The 15,228-nt window shown below is 40.6% G+C and overlaps 2 protein-coding genes across 11 annotated transcripts in view; one reads left to right on the forward strand and one right to left on the reverse strand.

Annotated features, from left to right (window-relative positions):
• Nucleotides 1–13,514, reverse strand: part of LOC118556356 (NLR family CARD domain-containing protein 3-like) — a 112,900-nt gene extending 99,386 nt beyond the window's left edge. For 5 of the 10 annotated variants that reach the window (XM_036133619.1, XM_036133623.1, XM_036133622.1 and 2 more), the window contains exons 1-5: nucleotides 13,205–13,514; nucleotides 12,959–13,099; nucleotides 9,849–10,004; nucleotides 6,935–7,170; nucleotides 4,133–5,918 (exon numbers count right to left, since the gene is read on the reverse strand). In XM_036133619.1, coding sequence (XP_035989512.1) covers nucleotides 4,133–5,918; nucleotides 6,935–7,170; nucleotides 9,849–10,004; nucleotides 12,959–13,099; nucleotides 13,205–13,299 — 2,414 coding nt within the window. In that variant the 5' untranslated portion in view covers nucleotides 13,300–13,514. Of the gene's footprint in view, nucleotides 1–2,867; nucleotides 3,125–3,712; nucleotides 3,848–4,132; nucleotides 5,919–6,934; nucleotides 7,171–9,848; nucleotides 10,005–12,958; nucleotides 13,100–13,204 lie in introns of those variants that run through there. The other 5 variants (XM_036133615.1, XM_036133617.1, XM_036133616.1 and 2 more) reach the window with 2 other exon arrangements.
• Nucleotides 1–15,228, forward strand: part of LOC105923771 — a gene marked incomplete at its 3' end in the record, with an annotated part of 780,934 nt that overhangs the window by 663,305 nt on the left and 102,401 nt on the right. The window lies entirely within an intron of this gene.

Genomic DNA, 15,228 nt, shown 5'->3' on the forward strand with positions numbered 1-15,228 from the left:
CTGTTCTGACCGGTGTACCTCCCTTCCCTGTTGTGTCTGCTTATCATCATTTAACCAGCTCGGTCGAGTTTGGACTCAGTTTTTTTTTCCTGTTTTTTCCCCTTTCAAGTCTGTAAAATAAAACCGTTTTTGAGCGCAGCTCCAAGTCTGGCTGAATGTTGGGTTCACTCAATGTCAGGATCTGGGTTTTTGTTTTGACTGTTTGTTTATTTTGATCTATTAGTTAAACTCTCCAGCTTTAAAGCTCAGTTTTGGTTTTGGGTTCTTTCTTGTTTTGTTTCTGTTATAGCTTGTGTTCTGTTTAGTGTTAGGTTTTGGTTCTGTTTTGGGTTATGGTCTAGTTTGGATTTTATTGTGGTTTGATTTTGTTTATTATCACTTCACTTGGCCTGCTCTGTTTACTTCTCTGTATCCAGCCTTTAATCAGTCAGTCAGTTCACCTGCCAGCTATCTGCCAGCTCACCTCGTAGACAACACCCAGTCACTCCTCTTCTCCAGTCACCATCCAATCAGTGTCAGTTTTCTTCCAGTCACTTCCTTGTTCCTGATAAGCTCCACCCATGTCAGTAATTAGTCTTCACTCCATTCACCTGCTCACTCCCCTACTTATACCTGCCTCTTCCTCCTGCAATCGGCCAGATCAATTCAAACCACATGGTGAGTCTTATCCAGCGCTTTATTTCTGATAACCCTGTTGATACCGACCTGCCTTTTTGACTCTGAGCCAGCCTGATCCCTAAACCTGATTTTCTTGCCCTGAATGATTGCTTACCTGTTTTTCTGACCTGGGGTCCGTTCTTCGTACGTTGCTTAAAACATCCAAGATCAAATGAGACATCCAAGATGATTTCATCCGGCGAATCCTGATCCGGCTAATTGGGTTCTTCCAACACACCTGTTGTTTACGATTAGTATGGCTGGATTGAGTTATCTGAGACAACTGCGCGTTCATGCGTTTGTTTAAAAGGGGAAATGTATCGATAGTAGAAACAATGATCAGCAACGCTGCTATTGGCTGTTCAGCATGGCCAAAGAACGCCCACAGTTTTGTCTCCCAAGCAGAACATGAGCTTTTAATGGAAGGTTATGCCGAATTTGAGTCATTAATTAAAACACCAAAAAATTTGCTAAAGCGAAGAGAGAGGGCTGGCAAAAAGCAGCAGACAAATTAATGCGTAAATACTGTCCATGGTAGATGTTTCTATCACTTTCTACAGTATGAATTTTTGCATTTTAATAACTTCATATTTACTTTGTTCTTTTATATCAGAGCCTCCACAGGACCCACTAGATCATGGGGACAAGTAAAAGTGAAATACAAGAATATTCTACAAAATGGTAGCCTTTAATTATTATACTTTATTTTAAAAAGACACTTGTTATGTCAAGAGATCCAAATTTCAGTGTCATTCCTTAGACACGGGAAGTAAAGGACACGTGCAAACTGGGAATTTTAACAAAAAAAAATCTTTATCCATAAAAAATTAAAATCTTCCTTTTCCAAGTCATCCACAGTTTACATGGTAAAACTGTATTGCTCCATGTCTAGATAATCCATCCATAGTTTTTTCTAATACAATATACGGCTCGACAGGAAGCAAGCCTTTCAAAGTAAAACTAAACTTCACAATAAAATGGCCCAAACAAATCTTCTTACTATAGGATAAAAATAAAAACCAAACCATCATACAAATAACTTAAATATTTTAGATTTATGGCTCCAACACCACTTTTTCTTCTTTAAAAGCCACTGTTAAATGATGTGCTTGTCTGTTTATAACAGCCACCAAGAAAATCTCTCTACAATTACACTGTCGCGCTGCGCTAAAGGATCCTGTCTATTGCGCAATACGTGATTAATTCGAAAAACTCTGCAAATTATTCTTGCACCTTCCGCAACAGGTTGCTGTCGTAAAAATGGACATGGCTTTGACAGACTTCCCTATCTCCTCCGCTTATACAGCCGTGATCTAATCTTGTTTACATGAAATAAACCTGCTCTCGAGCAGGCTCAAGCTGGCGCACTTGTTGCTATGACAACAAGTGCAGGATGTCTTTCGAAGAACCAAACGATCCAAGATCATGCCAAATCGTCAACAATGAAATCCTGCTAACTGAGTTAGCGACGTACGAAGAACGGACCCCTGGACCTGCCTTGTGATATTCTGAGTTTGCCTTATCCTTGTCTGTACTTCTGCCTTTTTTGGACTGCCCTTTTGATCATTGAGTCTGCCTGTCCCTGTTTTATTATTAAATCCTGTTTTTTGCTTAAAACCTCTCTTGTCTGGCTGAATACTGGGTCCATCTGTCTCTGGTTCGTGACACTCAAAGCAAATTCATTACTCATAATGCTTGTTTTTTGTTTCACTCTGTCATCATTTGATAGCACAATGAGCATTATTTCCACATTAATATGGAACATTAATTTGATTTAATGGTGTTATGTATAACTTTAGGGTTAACCCATCAAGTGACCGATCGCTCCAACACCACCTAACGTCCAGGAGGAATGATTGCATTAATAAAATCAAGTGTCCTAAAGATTGATTTCTACTGAGCAAATCATTCTTTAAAATGTTATCTTATCTAATAATGTTGATTAATTCAGGATTTGCATTGTGCATGGATTGAAACAGGTATCAAATGTTGACAACTTCTTGAAGAGAAGTTGTCACTCTATTCTATGTCTATGCAGAGTTTGCTGTTAAAAGATCGCCAGTGCTTGAATAATTCCTTTCAACTATTTGTTATATCAGCTGTTTGGGCTGATATTCACTGGACAATACTTAACAGACCGAGAGTTATTTATTAAACAATAAATAAATTAAAACAGTGGGTAATGGCAAACAATTTTATGCTTCACTTTGTTCATTTCAGTATGTTTTATTGTAAAGCACTTTGGTCTTCTTTATTAGTCATGCAAAGGGTTATATAAATCACTGATGAATATAAATATTATAAAGCTCTTATGTTGCTATAATAATGTCATAACTTCTCTCCACAGACGTGATCAACTCTGGAGATCTGAAAGCTGCAGAGCAGTGAGATCAGCAGAGAGTGAAGCCTTGTTCCCTCCTTTAACTCAGCCAAGGTCACTGATGTCAAACCTGTGATGGTTTCTAACCAGTGTTGTATAAAGTACTGAAATCTCGGAGTCAAGTAAAAGTATAGGTATCTCTCCGAAATATGACTTTGGTAGAAGTCCAAGTCACTGACTGAAATTTTACTTGAGTAAAAGTCTTAAAGTTTCTGAAATGTCTTGTACTTAAGTATGAAAATTACTGTAAAAATAGATGTACTCAAGTAATGTAAAACAAAGCAAATGCAGTTTGAATGACATTTTTTTACATTTTGGTAAACTTTGAAGGTCAAATTCACTTAAAATATTATAAACAACCAAGTGCAGGAGAAATTTAGACCAAGTTTAGACAGAAAATACAACCTTTTTGTAAGCTTTCAGTTTTTCTTCTTCAAGTATGGTCGGTGCTATACAAATTGCGTGCGTCTCTCTCTTTTTTGTAATGAGTAACTAAACCAAACATTGAAAATGTATCAGAGTAAAAGTATGCAATTAAGTTCGAAAATATAGTGAAGTAAAAGTGAAAGTCATCAAAAAAATGTATACTTGAGGAAAGTATAAAGTACTCCAAAATATACTTAAGTACAGTAGTGAAGTATTTATACTTTGTTACTATACAACACTGTTTCTAACATCACTTCCCTCACTCCACATGAAATGATCCACTGTGGGGACCCCAGATGTAGGAGACCAGAACAGGATGGAGCAGGTAGATTAGACAAAGAGATGCAGAAAGAGGAGCAGGTTGAAGGTGGCTTGAGGAGGAAGCTGTGGAAGGAGGAAGAGGGAAGAATGCAATAATGAGGAGATGAAGAACATTAAACTGGGAGGATGAAGAGATGTGAGGAGAACAGATGAGTAGAGATAAGGTGAGGATGAATGGATTAGAGAGGAAGGAAGCAAGGAAATAATGAATGTCCTGCAGAGGACAGAGAGATAAAATGTTTGTAGTTAAAGACCCAAAAACGTCCAGAAGCAACTTGAATAATGAAGAATAAACAGGATGACAATAGTGCTGAATCAGCATCACTCAATGAAGACATCTGGACTCACCGAGCCTTTCTGCAGTTCCTCACAGCTGGAATCAGTCTCAGTCGTCCTGCTTCTGTTGTGTTGTACTTCTCCAGGTCCAACTCATCCAGAACCTCCTCTGACATCTGCAGCATGAAGGCCAGAGCTGAGCACTGGATCTCTGAGAGCTTCTCTGATCTGTTCTCTGATTTCAGGAACTGTTGGATCTCCTGATAAACTGAGAGGTCCTTCATCTCCATCAGACAGTGGAAGATGTTGATGCTTCTGTCAGGAGAGATTCTACTAGTGTTCATCTTCTTCAGGTTGTCGATGACTCTCTGGATGGTTTCTGGACTGTTCTCTGTCTGACCCAGCAGGCCTCCTAAGAGTCTCTGGTTGGACTCCACAGAGAGGCCATGAAGGAAGCGAGCAAACAGGTCCAGGTGGCCATTTTCACTTCTGAGGGATTTCTCCATGATGCTCTTCAGGAAGTCCTCCAGAGAGTAACTATAGTATCCCCCCAGGAACTTCTCCACCACCTCTGTGTTCCTGCTGGTGAAGCAGTGGAACATGTAGACTGCAGCCAGAAACTCCTGAATGCTCAGATGAACAAAGCAGTAGACTGCTTTCTGGAACATCACACTCTCTCTCTTGAAGATCTCTGTACAAACTCCTGAGTACACCGAGGCCTCTGTGACATCCAGACCACACTGCTCCAGGTCTTCTTGGTAGAACATGATGTTTCCTTTCTCCAGATGTTCTAACGCCAGCCTCCCCAGCTTCAGGAGAACTTCCCTGTCAGCCTCCATCAGCTCCTGTGGACTCCTCCCATGTCCTTCATGGTACTTGTTCTTCTTCCTCCTGGTCTGGACCAGCAGGAAGTGAGAGTACATGTCAGTCATGGTCTTGGGCAGCTCTCCTCTCTGCTCTGTGGTCAACATGTTCTCCAGAACCGTAGCAGTGATCCAGCAGAAGACTGGGATTCCACACATGATGTGGAGGCTCCTGGAGGTCTTGATGTGGGAGATGATTCTGCTGGACAGCTCTTCATCACTGAACCTCCTCCTGAAGTACTCCTCCTTCTGGGCGTCGGTGAAGCCTCGTACCTCTGTTACCCTGGCAACACATGAAGGAGGGATCTGATTGGCCGCTGCAGGTCTGGAGGTGATCCAGACCAGAGCCGAGGGAAGCAGGTTCCCCTTGATGAGGTTTGTCAGCAGAACGTCGACTGATGACTTCTGTGTGACGTCAGAAACAAGCCGACTGTGGTTGAAGTCCAGAGAAAGTCTGCTTTCATCCAGGCCGTCAAAGATGAAGAGAAGTTTGTGGGCAGCCAGCTGCTCTGCTGGGAGCTTCTGGAGGGTTGGATGGAAAACATGGAGCAGCGTGAGAAGACTGTGCTGCTCACCTCTGATCAGGTTCAGCTCCCTGAACGACAGCAGAACCACCACACGGACATCTTGGTTCTCCAAGCCCTCGGCCCAGTCCAGAGTGAACTTCTGCACTGAGAAGGTTTTTCCAACACCAGCGACGCCGTTGGTCAGAACCACTCTGATGGCTCCATGTTGGTCAGGTAAGGCTTTAAAGATGTCGTGGCACCTGATTGGAGAGTCATGGAGGTTCTGGATCCTGGAAGCTCTCTCCAGCTGCTTCACCTCATGTTGGGTATTAACCTCTTCACTCTGTCCCTCTGTGATGTAGAGATCAGTGTAGATCCTGTTGAGGAGGGTTCTACTTCCTGGTTCATCACTTCCTTCAGTCACACGTTCACATCTCCTCCTCAGACTGATCTTATGTTCCTCTAGAACCTCCTGCAGACCAACATCTGCTGGAACAGAGAAGAAAAGACAACTGAAGGAAAAACATGATTTAGTGATGAAGTTGGAACAGAAACATCTGGAACATCAGGAGGTGTTATCATTAGAAGGTCTCTTAGTTCACATGATGTGATGCTAACCAATGGGATCCATCCTTAGAAGCAGAACCTTGTTAGATGGTCAGACAGCAGAGTTCTGCCTCTGCTTTGTGGCCAGTATCTGTTCACTGTCAGGATCTGATTCACAAAGCAGATCAGATGAAGAAATGCTGACAGAAACATGCAGCAGCTTTCAGCAACATGAACTCTTTAGCATCAGGTCACCATTGTCCTCATTTCTCTGTTTCTATCTGACCTTCTCCCACAAACACAGCAGCTACAGAAGAGGCAGAGAGACAGAAAATGTTTCCTGGCAGCATTTTCAGCCTTAATGAAGGAAATCTGGAGGAAATGCTCTAATCTGCCAGAGAAACAGCTCATTGGATCAGGTAGTGTTCACATTTCAGATGCTTTTCTCACTCAGAGACTGGATTGGATGTTTTTAAAGAATAATTACAGATTAGAAATGACATGGGACTGATTTGGCCCTTTAGAAGTAAACAGCAGATAGAAATATTCCATGTTTCTACAAATATATCTCCTGTAATCTGGGATCTATTGTCAGAGTAAATAAAGGTTTCTGTCTCTCAGACTTTCCTTCCCTCTTTCTGTAAAGCAGCAGTGCAGCAGGTTGTTTTCTCCACCTTTTTGTTTCCATCAAAATGAGCAGCAGCTTTAAGGAGATGTTCAGTTTTAATGCATTTAGCACAAAGGGCTGAAAACAGAACCACTTCAAAGCAAACCCAATAGGTTGTTGGGTTGAACACAGACGTTACATTTACAGCAGCTGGAAATCCAGAGATTCAGGGGAAATAATTGATCACAGAAAGACTTTTAAACACTTGAATTTCCAAATCCCAACTAAAGACGTGGAATTAGTTCAACAGAGACGATAGAAGGAAGTTCTGATTGGAGATGTTCAGTCTCACCTGGAGCACAGCTGCTCTGATTGGCTGCCAGCAGTCCAGCTCCTCCTCTGGGTCTTTTCCCACACTGGGGGCAGGAGGAGGGTCCTGATGGAGCAGACTGGACCCAGTATGACGTGATGCACTGTCTGCAGAACCAGTGTCCACAGCTGGTAGAGACCGGATCCATCAGGACCTTCTGACACAAAGCACAGCAGGACCGCTGCTCCTCCTCACCAATGCTGCTCCTCTTCCTCCATCTGTGAAGACATTTCTTCATCAGTAAAACAGTTCACTACCAACAGGGTGGGGCTGTCCTCCTGAAGCTGGAGATGTTCATGAAGGTCCACCACAAACACCAGACCAGAAGCTGGGTCAGAACAGAACCTCAGAACATCGATGATGTCTGGCTTGATGTATTTCATTGTTTTCTGTAGTAAGCAGAGGTGAGCACTAACAAAGTACTTGAGTATGGTGGTCAAAAGGGCCCTTGATTTTGCAAGGCATTGTTTTTCTGATTTTAACCACTAGGTGTCATTATTACTCATCGTTCCTTTAAGTACAGATTTTTACAACTTCAGCTACTTTTTAAAAAGCATCAACACAATCCAGTGATTGCAGGTAATGCTGGAGATCTTTCAACAATCTTGGTCCAACAGCTTGCAAGGATCCATCTCCTTGGGTCTTAAAGTGAGTCTGAGGGAACATCTGCAGATTCTGCTCTGAGGACCTCAGGCTACAAGCTGGAGGGAATTAAATGTGGATCAAGTCACAGATGTGGGGTTGCTGCCCATGCTGTGCTGTGACTGTCAAAGCCAGAGTTTTATCGTTTATTCGATGCTCTGCAGGGAGCCAGTGGAGAGATTTTAAAACAGGGGTTCTTATGTGGGCTCTTCTATCATGACTGATGTTTCCTGACAGACAATAAAAAGGAGGTAAAAGTTGTCATATATTGTTCAGCTAGAATAAATTTTAGGGAACCTCTGTTTATATTGATAGGGATGGTAGGGGAAACACTGATGGGGGGTGACCTGGTCACTTGACCCGAAAATACTCTCTGCTTTCTCCTCCTCATACTGTTGTTTATCTCAGAATTTGCATTGTGAATGGGTTGAAACAAATACTTAATGTTGTTCTACATTATTTAAGCTAATTTGATTTTACTCTACATTCTATAATATGAAGTTTGGTTCTTTAATTTACATCTGCCTCTGTTAAGATGTTGAATATTTGCAGACACATTCAAACCAATTAGGTAACATGTGAAAATCACTGCAGGACGTATCAAGAAGTTCACTGAACCGTCGATGCACTAAAATAACTCCTGCCTGAAGAGAGAGAGAGCAGTCTTACCTCTGTGTTCTCGGCTCAGGCTGTCTGCAGTTTGTTTAAGCTGATCATGTCACATCAGATCCTGATAACGATTTCTTCTCATTAAAGAAGTTTTTTTGGTAATATCAATACTTTACTCTCATATCATCACTGCTTTATTCTGCCAATATTATGACTTTGATCTCCTAACCAAAAATTCTCTAATTGTCTTAGTGGTATTTGGACTTTCTTTATTTACTGATATGTTATTGTTCTAAAATTTGTTTTGTTAAAATAAAGTCAGTAATTATACTTTTTGTGTCCTCTTTTTATTTGAAAAAGTATTGAAAAATATCGAAATACATGTTAATATTGGTACTAATACCAAACTTTTGGTATTGTTGTGACAACACTACATGACAATAACAATATTACACAAAATAAAATATAGATTCAACAACAACTACCTTTTAGGAATAACCTGATTAAAACCATTTCAGTGCTTCTAACACTGCTGTCCACATGATCAATAGTGTTCTGAACTGCTGTGGATAAGAAAAAGGATAACCTAAATATTTTGGTACAATTAAATGCTGTTTTGAACAAGAGTTACTATATTCACAGATTTGATTAAATATTGAGGAGTTCTAGATAGACCTTGACCTCTACTTTGAAGGAAATTAAAATGTATTACTATTTTTAAGTAAAACAGAAACAAATTATATCCCACTTATGCAATTAATCCTACTTACAATTACACACGACCTTTTGCTACTAACCAAATCATTTTTCTTGAGAGGCCATCTATGCATGTACCATAGGGCTTTAGTTTGTCATACCCATCAATACGTCATACGTAGTTTGGTCTACGACTGACACATGAGCGCCATCTAAAACGGTTTCTTGCCCTCAGGTCAACCCCATTTGGATCCATTAGTCGCCTCACAAGGTTTCTCTGTCTGTGATGATCTCAGCCATTCAACGTTTCTGATGCATCCACCTGTAGCCATGCTGTCCACCAGAACCTTGTAGTTGTTGCTCATTAAAAGATGCCACCTCTGCATGGTCCGTCTTAGTTTTTCTCTGTCAAAGCCGCTTTTTTGGAGTCTTCTCTCTAATGTCTGGAGGCTTAATTTGATATTATGGGATTCTTCCAAAACTGGCAAGGTTTCCAGATTTGGAAAACCACTTCTGAAGCTCAGAGAAACGATGAATGAAATGACCCTTCTCCTGAGAACACTATGGAAAGTTATTATGATATACTAACTCAAATATTCTTCGGTTCTTTTTCTGTCCATCCTGCAGATCTGCAGCATTTCCTTGATGGATTTGTTGGACAGAAGAGGCTTCTTGGTGGATCTCCTTGTCTGAAATTCTTCAGCCTACTCTGTGCTGATGCACTCACATCTACCTGCTGCCAGTGGAGAGCAAGCTCTGAACTGGAGGCTACAGGATTCTGTATCTTCCCTCTCAGTGGAGAACCTTCCTGGAGCTTGTTGGACGTCCTGCAGCCTTCCTTCCTGCAGCTGAACTTCTCAGCTTCAGCTTCAGTCTGACTTAGTTTATCTGTATCAGAGGCTGATAGTGTCTCACACATGATTATAATAGTTGTTGACAGCTGTCTTACCTTTGATCTGGGGGTCCAGGATCATTATTGAAGAATATAGGAGGATCTTTGGACATGTCACTCTGCAGAGAAACACAGCTGGGTGCTGGAGACGTTGCTTTGTTCTCCTCCATGTTTCTCCAAATGTTCCTCTGTGTTTCCCAGCCTGAAGCCCAGCTGAGAGGGAAACAGACAGTTAACATGTGATTCAGTTCCAGTTTTCCCAGCTAGCTGCTCTCTGAACCATCCTGTAAAGCAGGAGGCTGATTACATCCTGTGTAAAACTCTGACAAACATCTTCTCTTAGTTCCCCAGCTGATGGTTCACAGTAGCTATGTTTACATTGACATAAGGAATCAGAATAAAGGGCTGATAGGTATAGAAATGTGTGATGTAAACACAACAATATGAATACTGTGATTGAATTAAGTACAATCAGAATGAACTTTTATTCCCAATAAAAGAGCTGATCACGTCACATCAGATCTTAATAACTATTGAAGGATTCTTCTCATTATAGAAGTTTCTCTGGTAATATCAAGACTTCACTGTCAAATCATCACCGCTTTATTCTGGCAACATTATGACTTTGATCTCCTAATTAAAAATTGTCTAACGGTCTTTGTGGTATTTTTACTTTATTTACTGATTGATATGTTATTGTTCCAAGATTTGTTTTATTCAAATAAAGTCAGCAATTATATTTTTGTGTCCTCTTTTTATTTAACAAAAGTGTTGAAAAAATATCAAAATACATGTTAATATTGGTACTAATACCAAACTTTTGGTATTGTGACAACACTACAGGACAATAACAAAATTACAGAAAACAAAATATAGATTTAACAACGGCTACCTTTAAGGAATAATCTGATTAAAACTCTTCCAGTGCTTCTAACACTGCTGTCCACATGATCAATAGTGTCCTGAACTGGTGTGGATAAGAAAAAGGATAACCTAAATATTTTTGGTACTAATGAATGTTGTTTTGAACAAAAGCTACTATATTCACAAATTTAATTAAATACTGAGGAATTCTAGATAGACCTTGACCTCTACTTTGAAAGAAATTAAAATGTATTACTATTTTTAAGTAAAACAGAAACAAATTACAACACATTAATGTAATTAAGCCTACTTACAATTACACACGACCTTTTGCTACTAACCAAATAATTTTTCTTGAGAGGCCATCTATGCATGTATCATAGGGCTTTAGTTTGTCATCCCCATCAATACGTCATACGTAGTTTGGTCTACGACTGACACATGAGCGCCATCTAAAGCGATTTCTTGCCCTCAGGTCAACCCCATTTGGATCTATTAGTCGCCTCACAAGGTTTCTCTGTCTGTGATGATCTCAGCCATTCAACGTTTCTGATGCATCCACCTGTAGCCATGCTGTCCACCAGAACCTTGTAGTTGTTGCTCATTAAAAGATGTCTTATTTTTTTCTCTGCCAAAGCCGCTTTGTTGCAGTTTTCTCTCTAATGTCTGGTGGCTTAATTTGATAATATGGGATTCTTTCAAAACTGGCAAGGTTTCCAGATTTGTAAAACCACTTCTGAAGCTCTGAGAAATGATGAATGAAATGACCCTTCTCCTGAGAACACTATGGAAAGTTATTATGATATACTAACTCAAATATTCTTTGGTTCTTTTTCTGTCCATCCTGCAGATCTGCAGCATTTCCTTGATGGATTTGTTGGACAGAAGTGGCTTCTTGGTGGATCTCCTTGTGTGAAATTCTTCAGCCTACTCTGTACTGATGCACTCACATCTACCTGCTGCCAGTGGAGAGCAAGCTCTGAACTGGAGGCTACAGGATTCTGTATCTTCCCTCTCAGTGGAGAACCTTCCTGGAGCTTGTTGGACGTCCTGCAGCCTTCCTTCCTGCAGCTGAACTTCTCAGCTTCAGCTTCAGTGTGACTTAGTTTATATGTATCAGAGGCTGATAGTGTCTCACACATGATTATAATAGTTGTTGACAGCTGTCTTACCTTTGATCTGGGGGTCCAGGACCATTATTGAAGAATATAGGAGGATCTTTGGACCAGTCACTCTGCAGAGAAACACAGCTGGGTGCTGGAGACGCTGCACTGTTCTCCTTCATGTTCCTCCAAATGTTCCTCTGTGTTTCCAGGCCTGAAGCCCCACTGAGAGAGAAACAGACAGTTAACATGTGATTCAGTTCCAGTTTTCTCTCTGAACCATCCTGTAAAGCAGGAGGCTGATTACATCCTGTGTAAAACTCTGACAAACATCTTCTCTTAGTTCCCCAGCTGATGGCTCACAGTAGCTATGTTTACATTGACATAAGGAATCAGAATAAAGGCTGATAGGTATAGAAATGTGTGATGTAAACACAACAATATGAATACTGTGATTGGATTAAGTACAATCAGAATGAACCTTTATTCCAATGATAAAGTGGTTTATGCTGATCATTAATCTGAACTGGGTCCATCTGCTTGTTCTGGTCATGTCATTCAGATTGGGGCAAACAGCCCAGACAGTGCAAGTGTGCCCTATGCTTCTCATCCTGTAATGCTGGAAGACCATGAAACCTGGAGAGAGCCCACGCATGAGAAACTTCATGCAGAAAGAAGTTTCAAAGCCAGGACCTCCTTGTTTTTGCTGCTGGACTTCACCATACTGCTACTACTAACATTCCTTGTTGCTGCTAGACTCCGTCATGTTGTTGCTAGTAGTTAATAGCAGCAGCATGACTGACAACAAATGCTGCTCTGGTCAGAAAAAGTTCCCAGTAGGACTGGACCTGATATTTGTCCCTAAAAACAGCATCAGCAGGAATTATTACTGGTCTCAGCTGACAGCTCTGATGGTCCATGGATGAAAACTATGTTTCATCCAGGAGGTTCTGGCTTTCATGGACCGGTACCGCTGGTCTGAAGGCACCAGTCTGAACAGTGATGAGCTGGGTGGGAGGAGTCTTTGAGGATGTTTGTGGCTCTTCTGATGCATCTGGACTTGGTAACCTCCTGATGCATCAGCAGAACCACAAGCTGAACAAGGTCCAAACCAGAGAGACGCTGAAGATCAACCAGTTAATATTCTAGATATTATATCTCTGTGGAGTCACATGGATCAGTTAGAAACTGGGTTCTTACTCTGAGGGTCCAGGTTCTTCACTGAAGTCTGGAGGTTTTTTTCTGGACCAGTCACTCCTCATAGATGGACAGCTGGATCCTGGAGGTTCTGCTCTGTCCTCCTTTAGATCACAATCCTCCATCTTCTGGACTTCAGTCAGCCTGAGAGAGAAACCAGAACCAGTCAGTTCCCAGTGGTTCAGGTCCAGTCAGTGTCTGTAAAGCAGAAAGCTGATTCCCATCATGTGTGTAGAGGACCAGAGGAACCTGAGTTCAGCAGGTACCATCTGGGTCTGGATTGTCCTCTCCTTCACTACTTCATGCACCTCCTGATGTCTGCTGGCTGATCTCCTCAGAACCATCTGGAGAAGTTCTGGTTTATTTAGAAAATGAAGCTAAAACTGAGTGTGAAACCTTTTCAGGTCTAAACTGGAATCATGTTCCAGGTCTGTAGAAACATCCAGAGTGAGGTCAGATGTAGTGAATGAAGGAGGGAACATTTCCTCTGAAGTTCTGATGTGTTGGTTCTGAACACAGCGGCCCGCTCACATGTTGGAGCCGGCTCCTGTTAGAGAGCCTTCAGTCAAAGCAGCGCTTCTGAAACCTTTCAGAACCTTAAATAATAATTAAATAATAAGAAATAAATATGCTGGTCCCTCTGCTGCGAGTCAGAACCGCTCAGAGACCAGAACATAAAGAGAAATCAGTGAAAACTTCACTTTTTATTATTTACTTGACTTCAGGTCAAGTCTTCCTCTGCAGCTTCTGGTCAAGTCTTCATCTGCAGCTTCTGGTCAAGTCTTCATCTGCAGCTTCTGGTCAAGTCTTCCTCTGCAGCTTCTGGTCAAGTCTTCCTCTGCAGCTTCTGGTCAAGTCTTCCTCTGCAGCTTCTGGTCAAGTCTTCCTCTGCATGCTCTGTCTGGTCAAGTCAGTCTCCACCTGCTGCATCTGGTCATCTGCTCATTCCTGCTGGGATCTCCTGTCAGCAGCCTTCATTCTTCTCCTCTTCCTGCCTGCCTGCCTCTTCTGCCACTATCACACATTTAATAATAAAACTTTTAAACCCTATGCTGTGTCGGCCTGAATACCAGGTTCACCACATACAGGAACATTACTTCTTTATTATTAGGTTATTACTGACTTCATTATTATAGCTGCTCTGCTTTGTCCTCCTGGTTCTGATCACATTCCTCCATCTTGTGACTTCAGTCAGTCTGAGAGAAAACAGGAACTGACTGTGAGCTAATAGTAATAATAATAAGAATATTAATAATAAATAAATAATAATAATAAATAAATAATAATAATAATAATTAGCTCACAGCTAAAGAATCAGGACAAACGGGTCGGTCCAAGATTCCCGCTAAGAAAACAAAGGTTTTAACTTCCTGCTTCTCTGTCAGTTTCAGCCCGTCTGTTAGAAAATAAAAATATTGTTTTAAAATATGAAGAATTAAAGCTGAAGGAGAACCAGACTGAGTTCTGCTACTGGTTCAGCTCACAGGGAGAAAATCCACTGAAAGAGAAACCAGAAGACGTTAACACTCACCCTGATCCAGATTCTTCACCTTGTTTTGCTCTGATCTAAACTGACTGGAGTCTGAACCTGACTGGACCTGCTTCTCCTGATCATATCATACCTGATTCACTGGAGGCTCCGCCCCTTCTGACAGTACAGGTGAGTCTACCTGTGTTTAAGGATGTATAGATCCCTTTTCTGCTTATCTTTGCATTTACAGGAAACTGAGCTCTGAATCACCAGGTTCACACTTGATATGTATGTTTGAATCCTAATTCAGGATTTTATTTCATCATTTATTTAGATTATTGGAGATTTTCTTGCTGATCAGATTTAGCTTTATATATACAGAACTTTATAAAACCACCAGCAGTATGGGGTGCCGAATGTAAAATTTCAGATAAAATTCTATAGCTGATATATTTTGATTATTTAGCTCACTTTCCTCACATTTAACTCCCTTTTCTCACATTTAAGACAGAAATTCACAAAGTAAAATAAATAGTTAAATGTTAAATCTAAATGTTAAATCTATATCTAAATGTTAAATGTTAAATCTAAATGCTAAATCTATATCTAAATATTAAATCTATATCTAAATGTTAAATCTATATCTAAATGTTAAATTTAAATCTAAATGCTAAATCTATATCTAAATGTTAAATATATATCTAAATGTTAAATTTAAATCTAAATGCTAAATCTATATCTAAATGTTAAATTTAAATCTAAATGTTAAATCTATATCTAAATGTTAAATGTTAAATCTAAA

Source organism: Fundulus heteroclitus, unplaced genomic scaffold, assembly GCF_011125445.2.
Source record: "Fundulus heteroclitus isolate FHET01 unplaced genomic scaffold, MU-UCD_Fhet_4.1 scaffold_65, whole genome shotgun sequence".
In the NCBI taxonomy this organism is placed as follows: Eukaryota; Metazoa; Chordata; class Actinopteri; order Cyprinodontiformes; family Fundulidae; genus Fundulus; species Fundulus heteroclitus.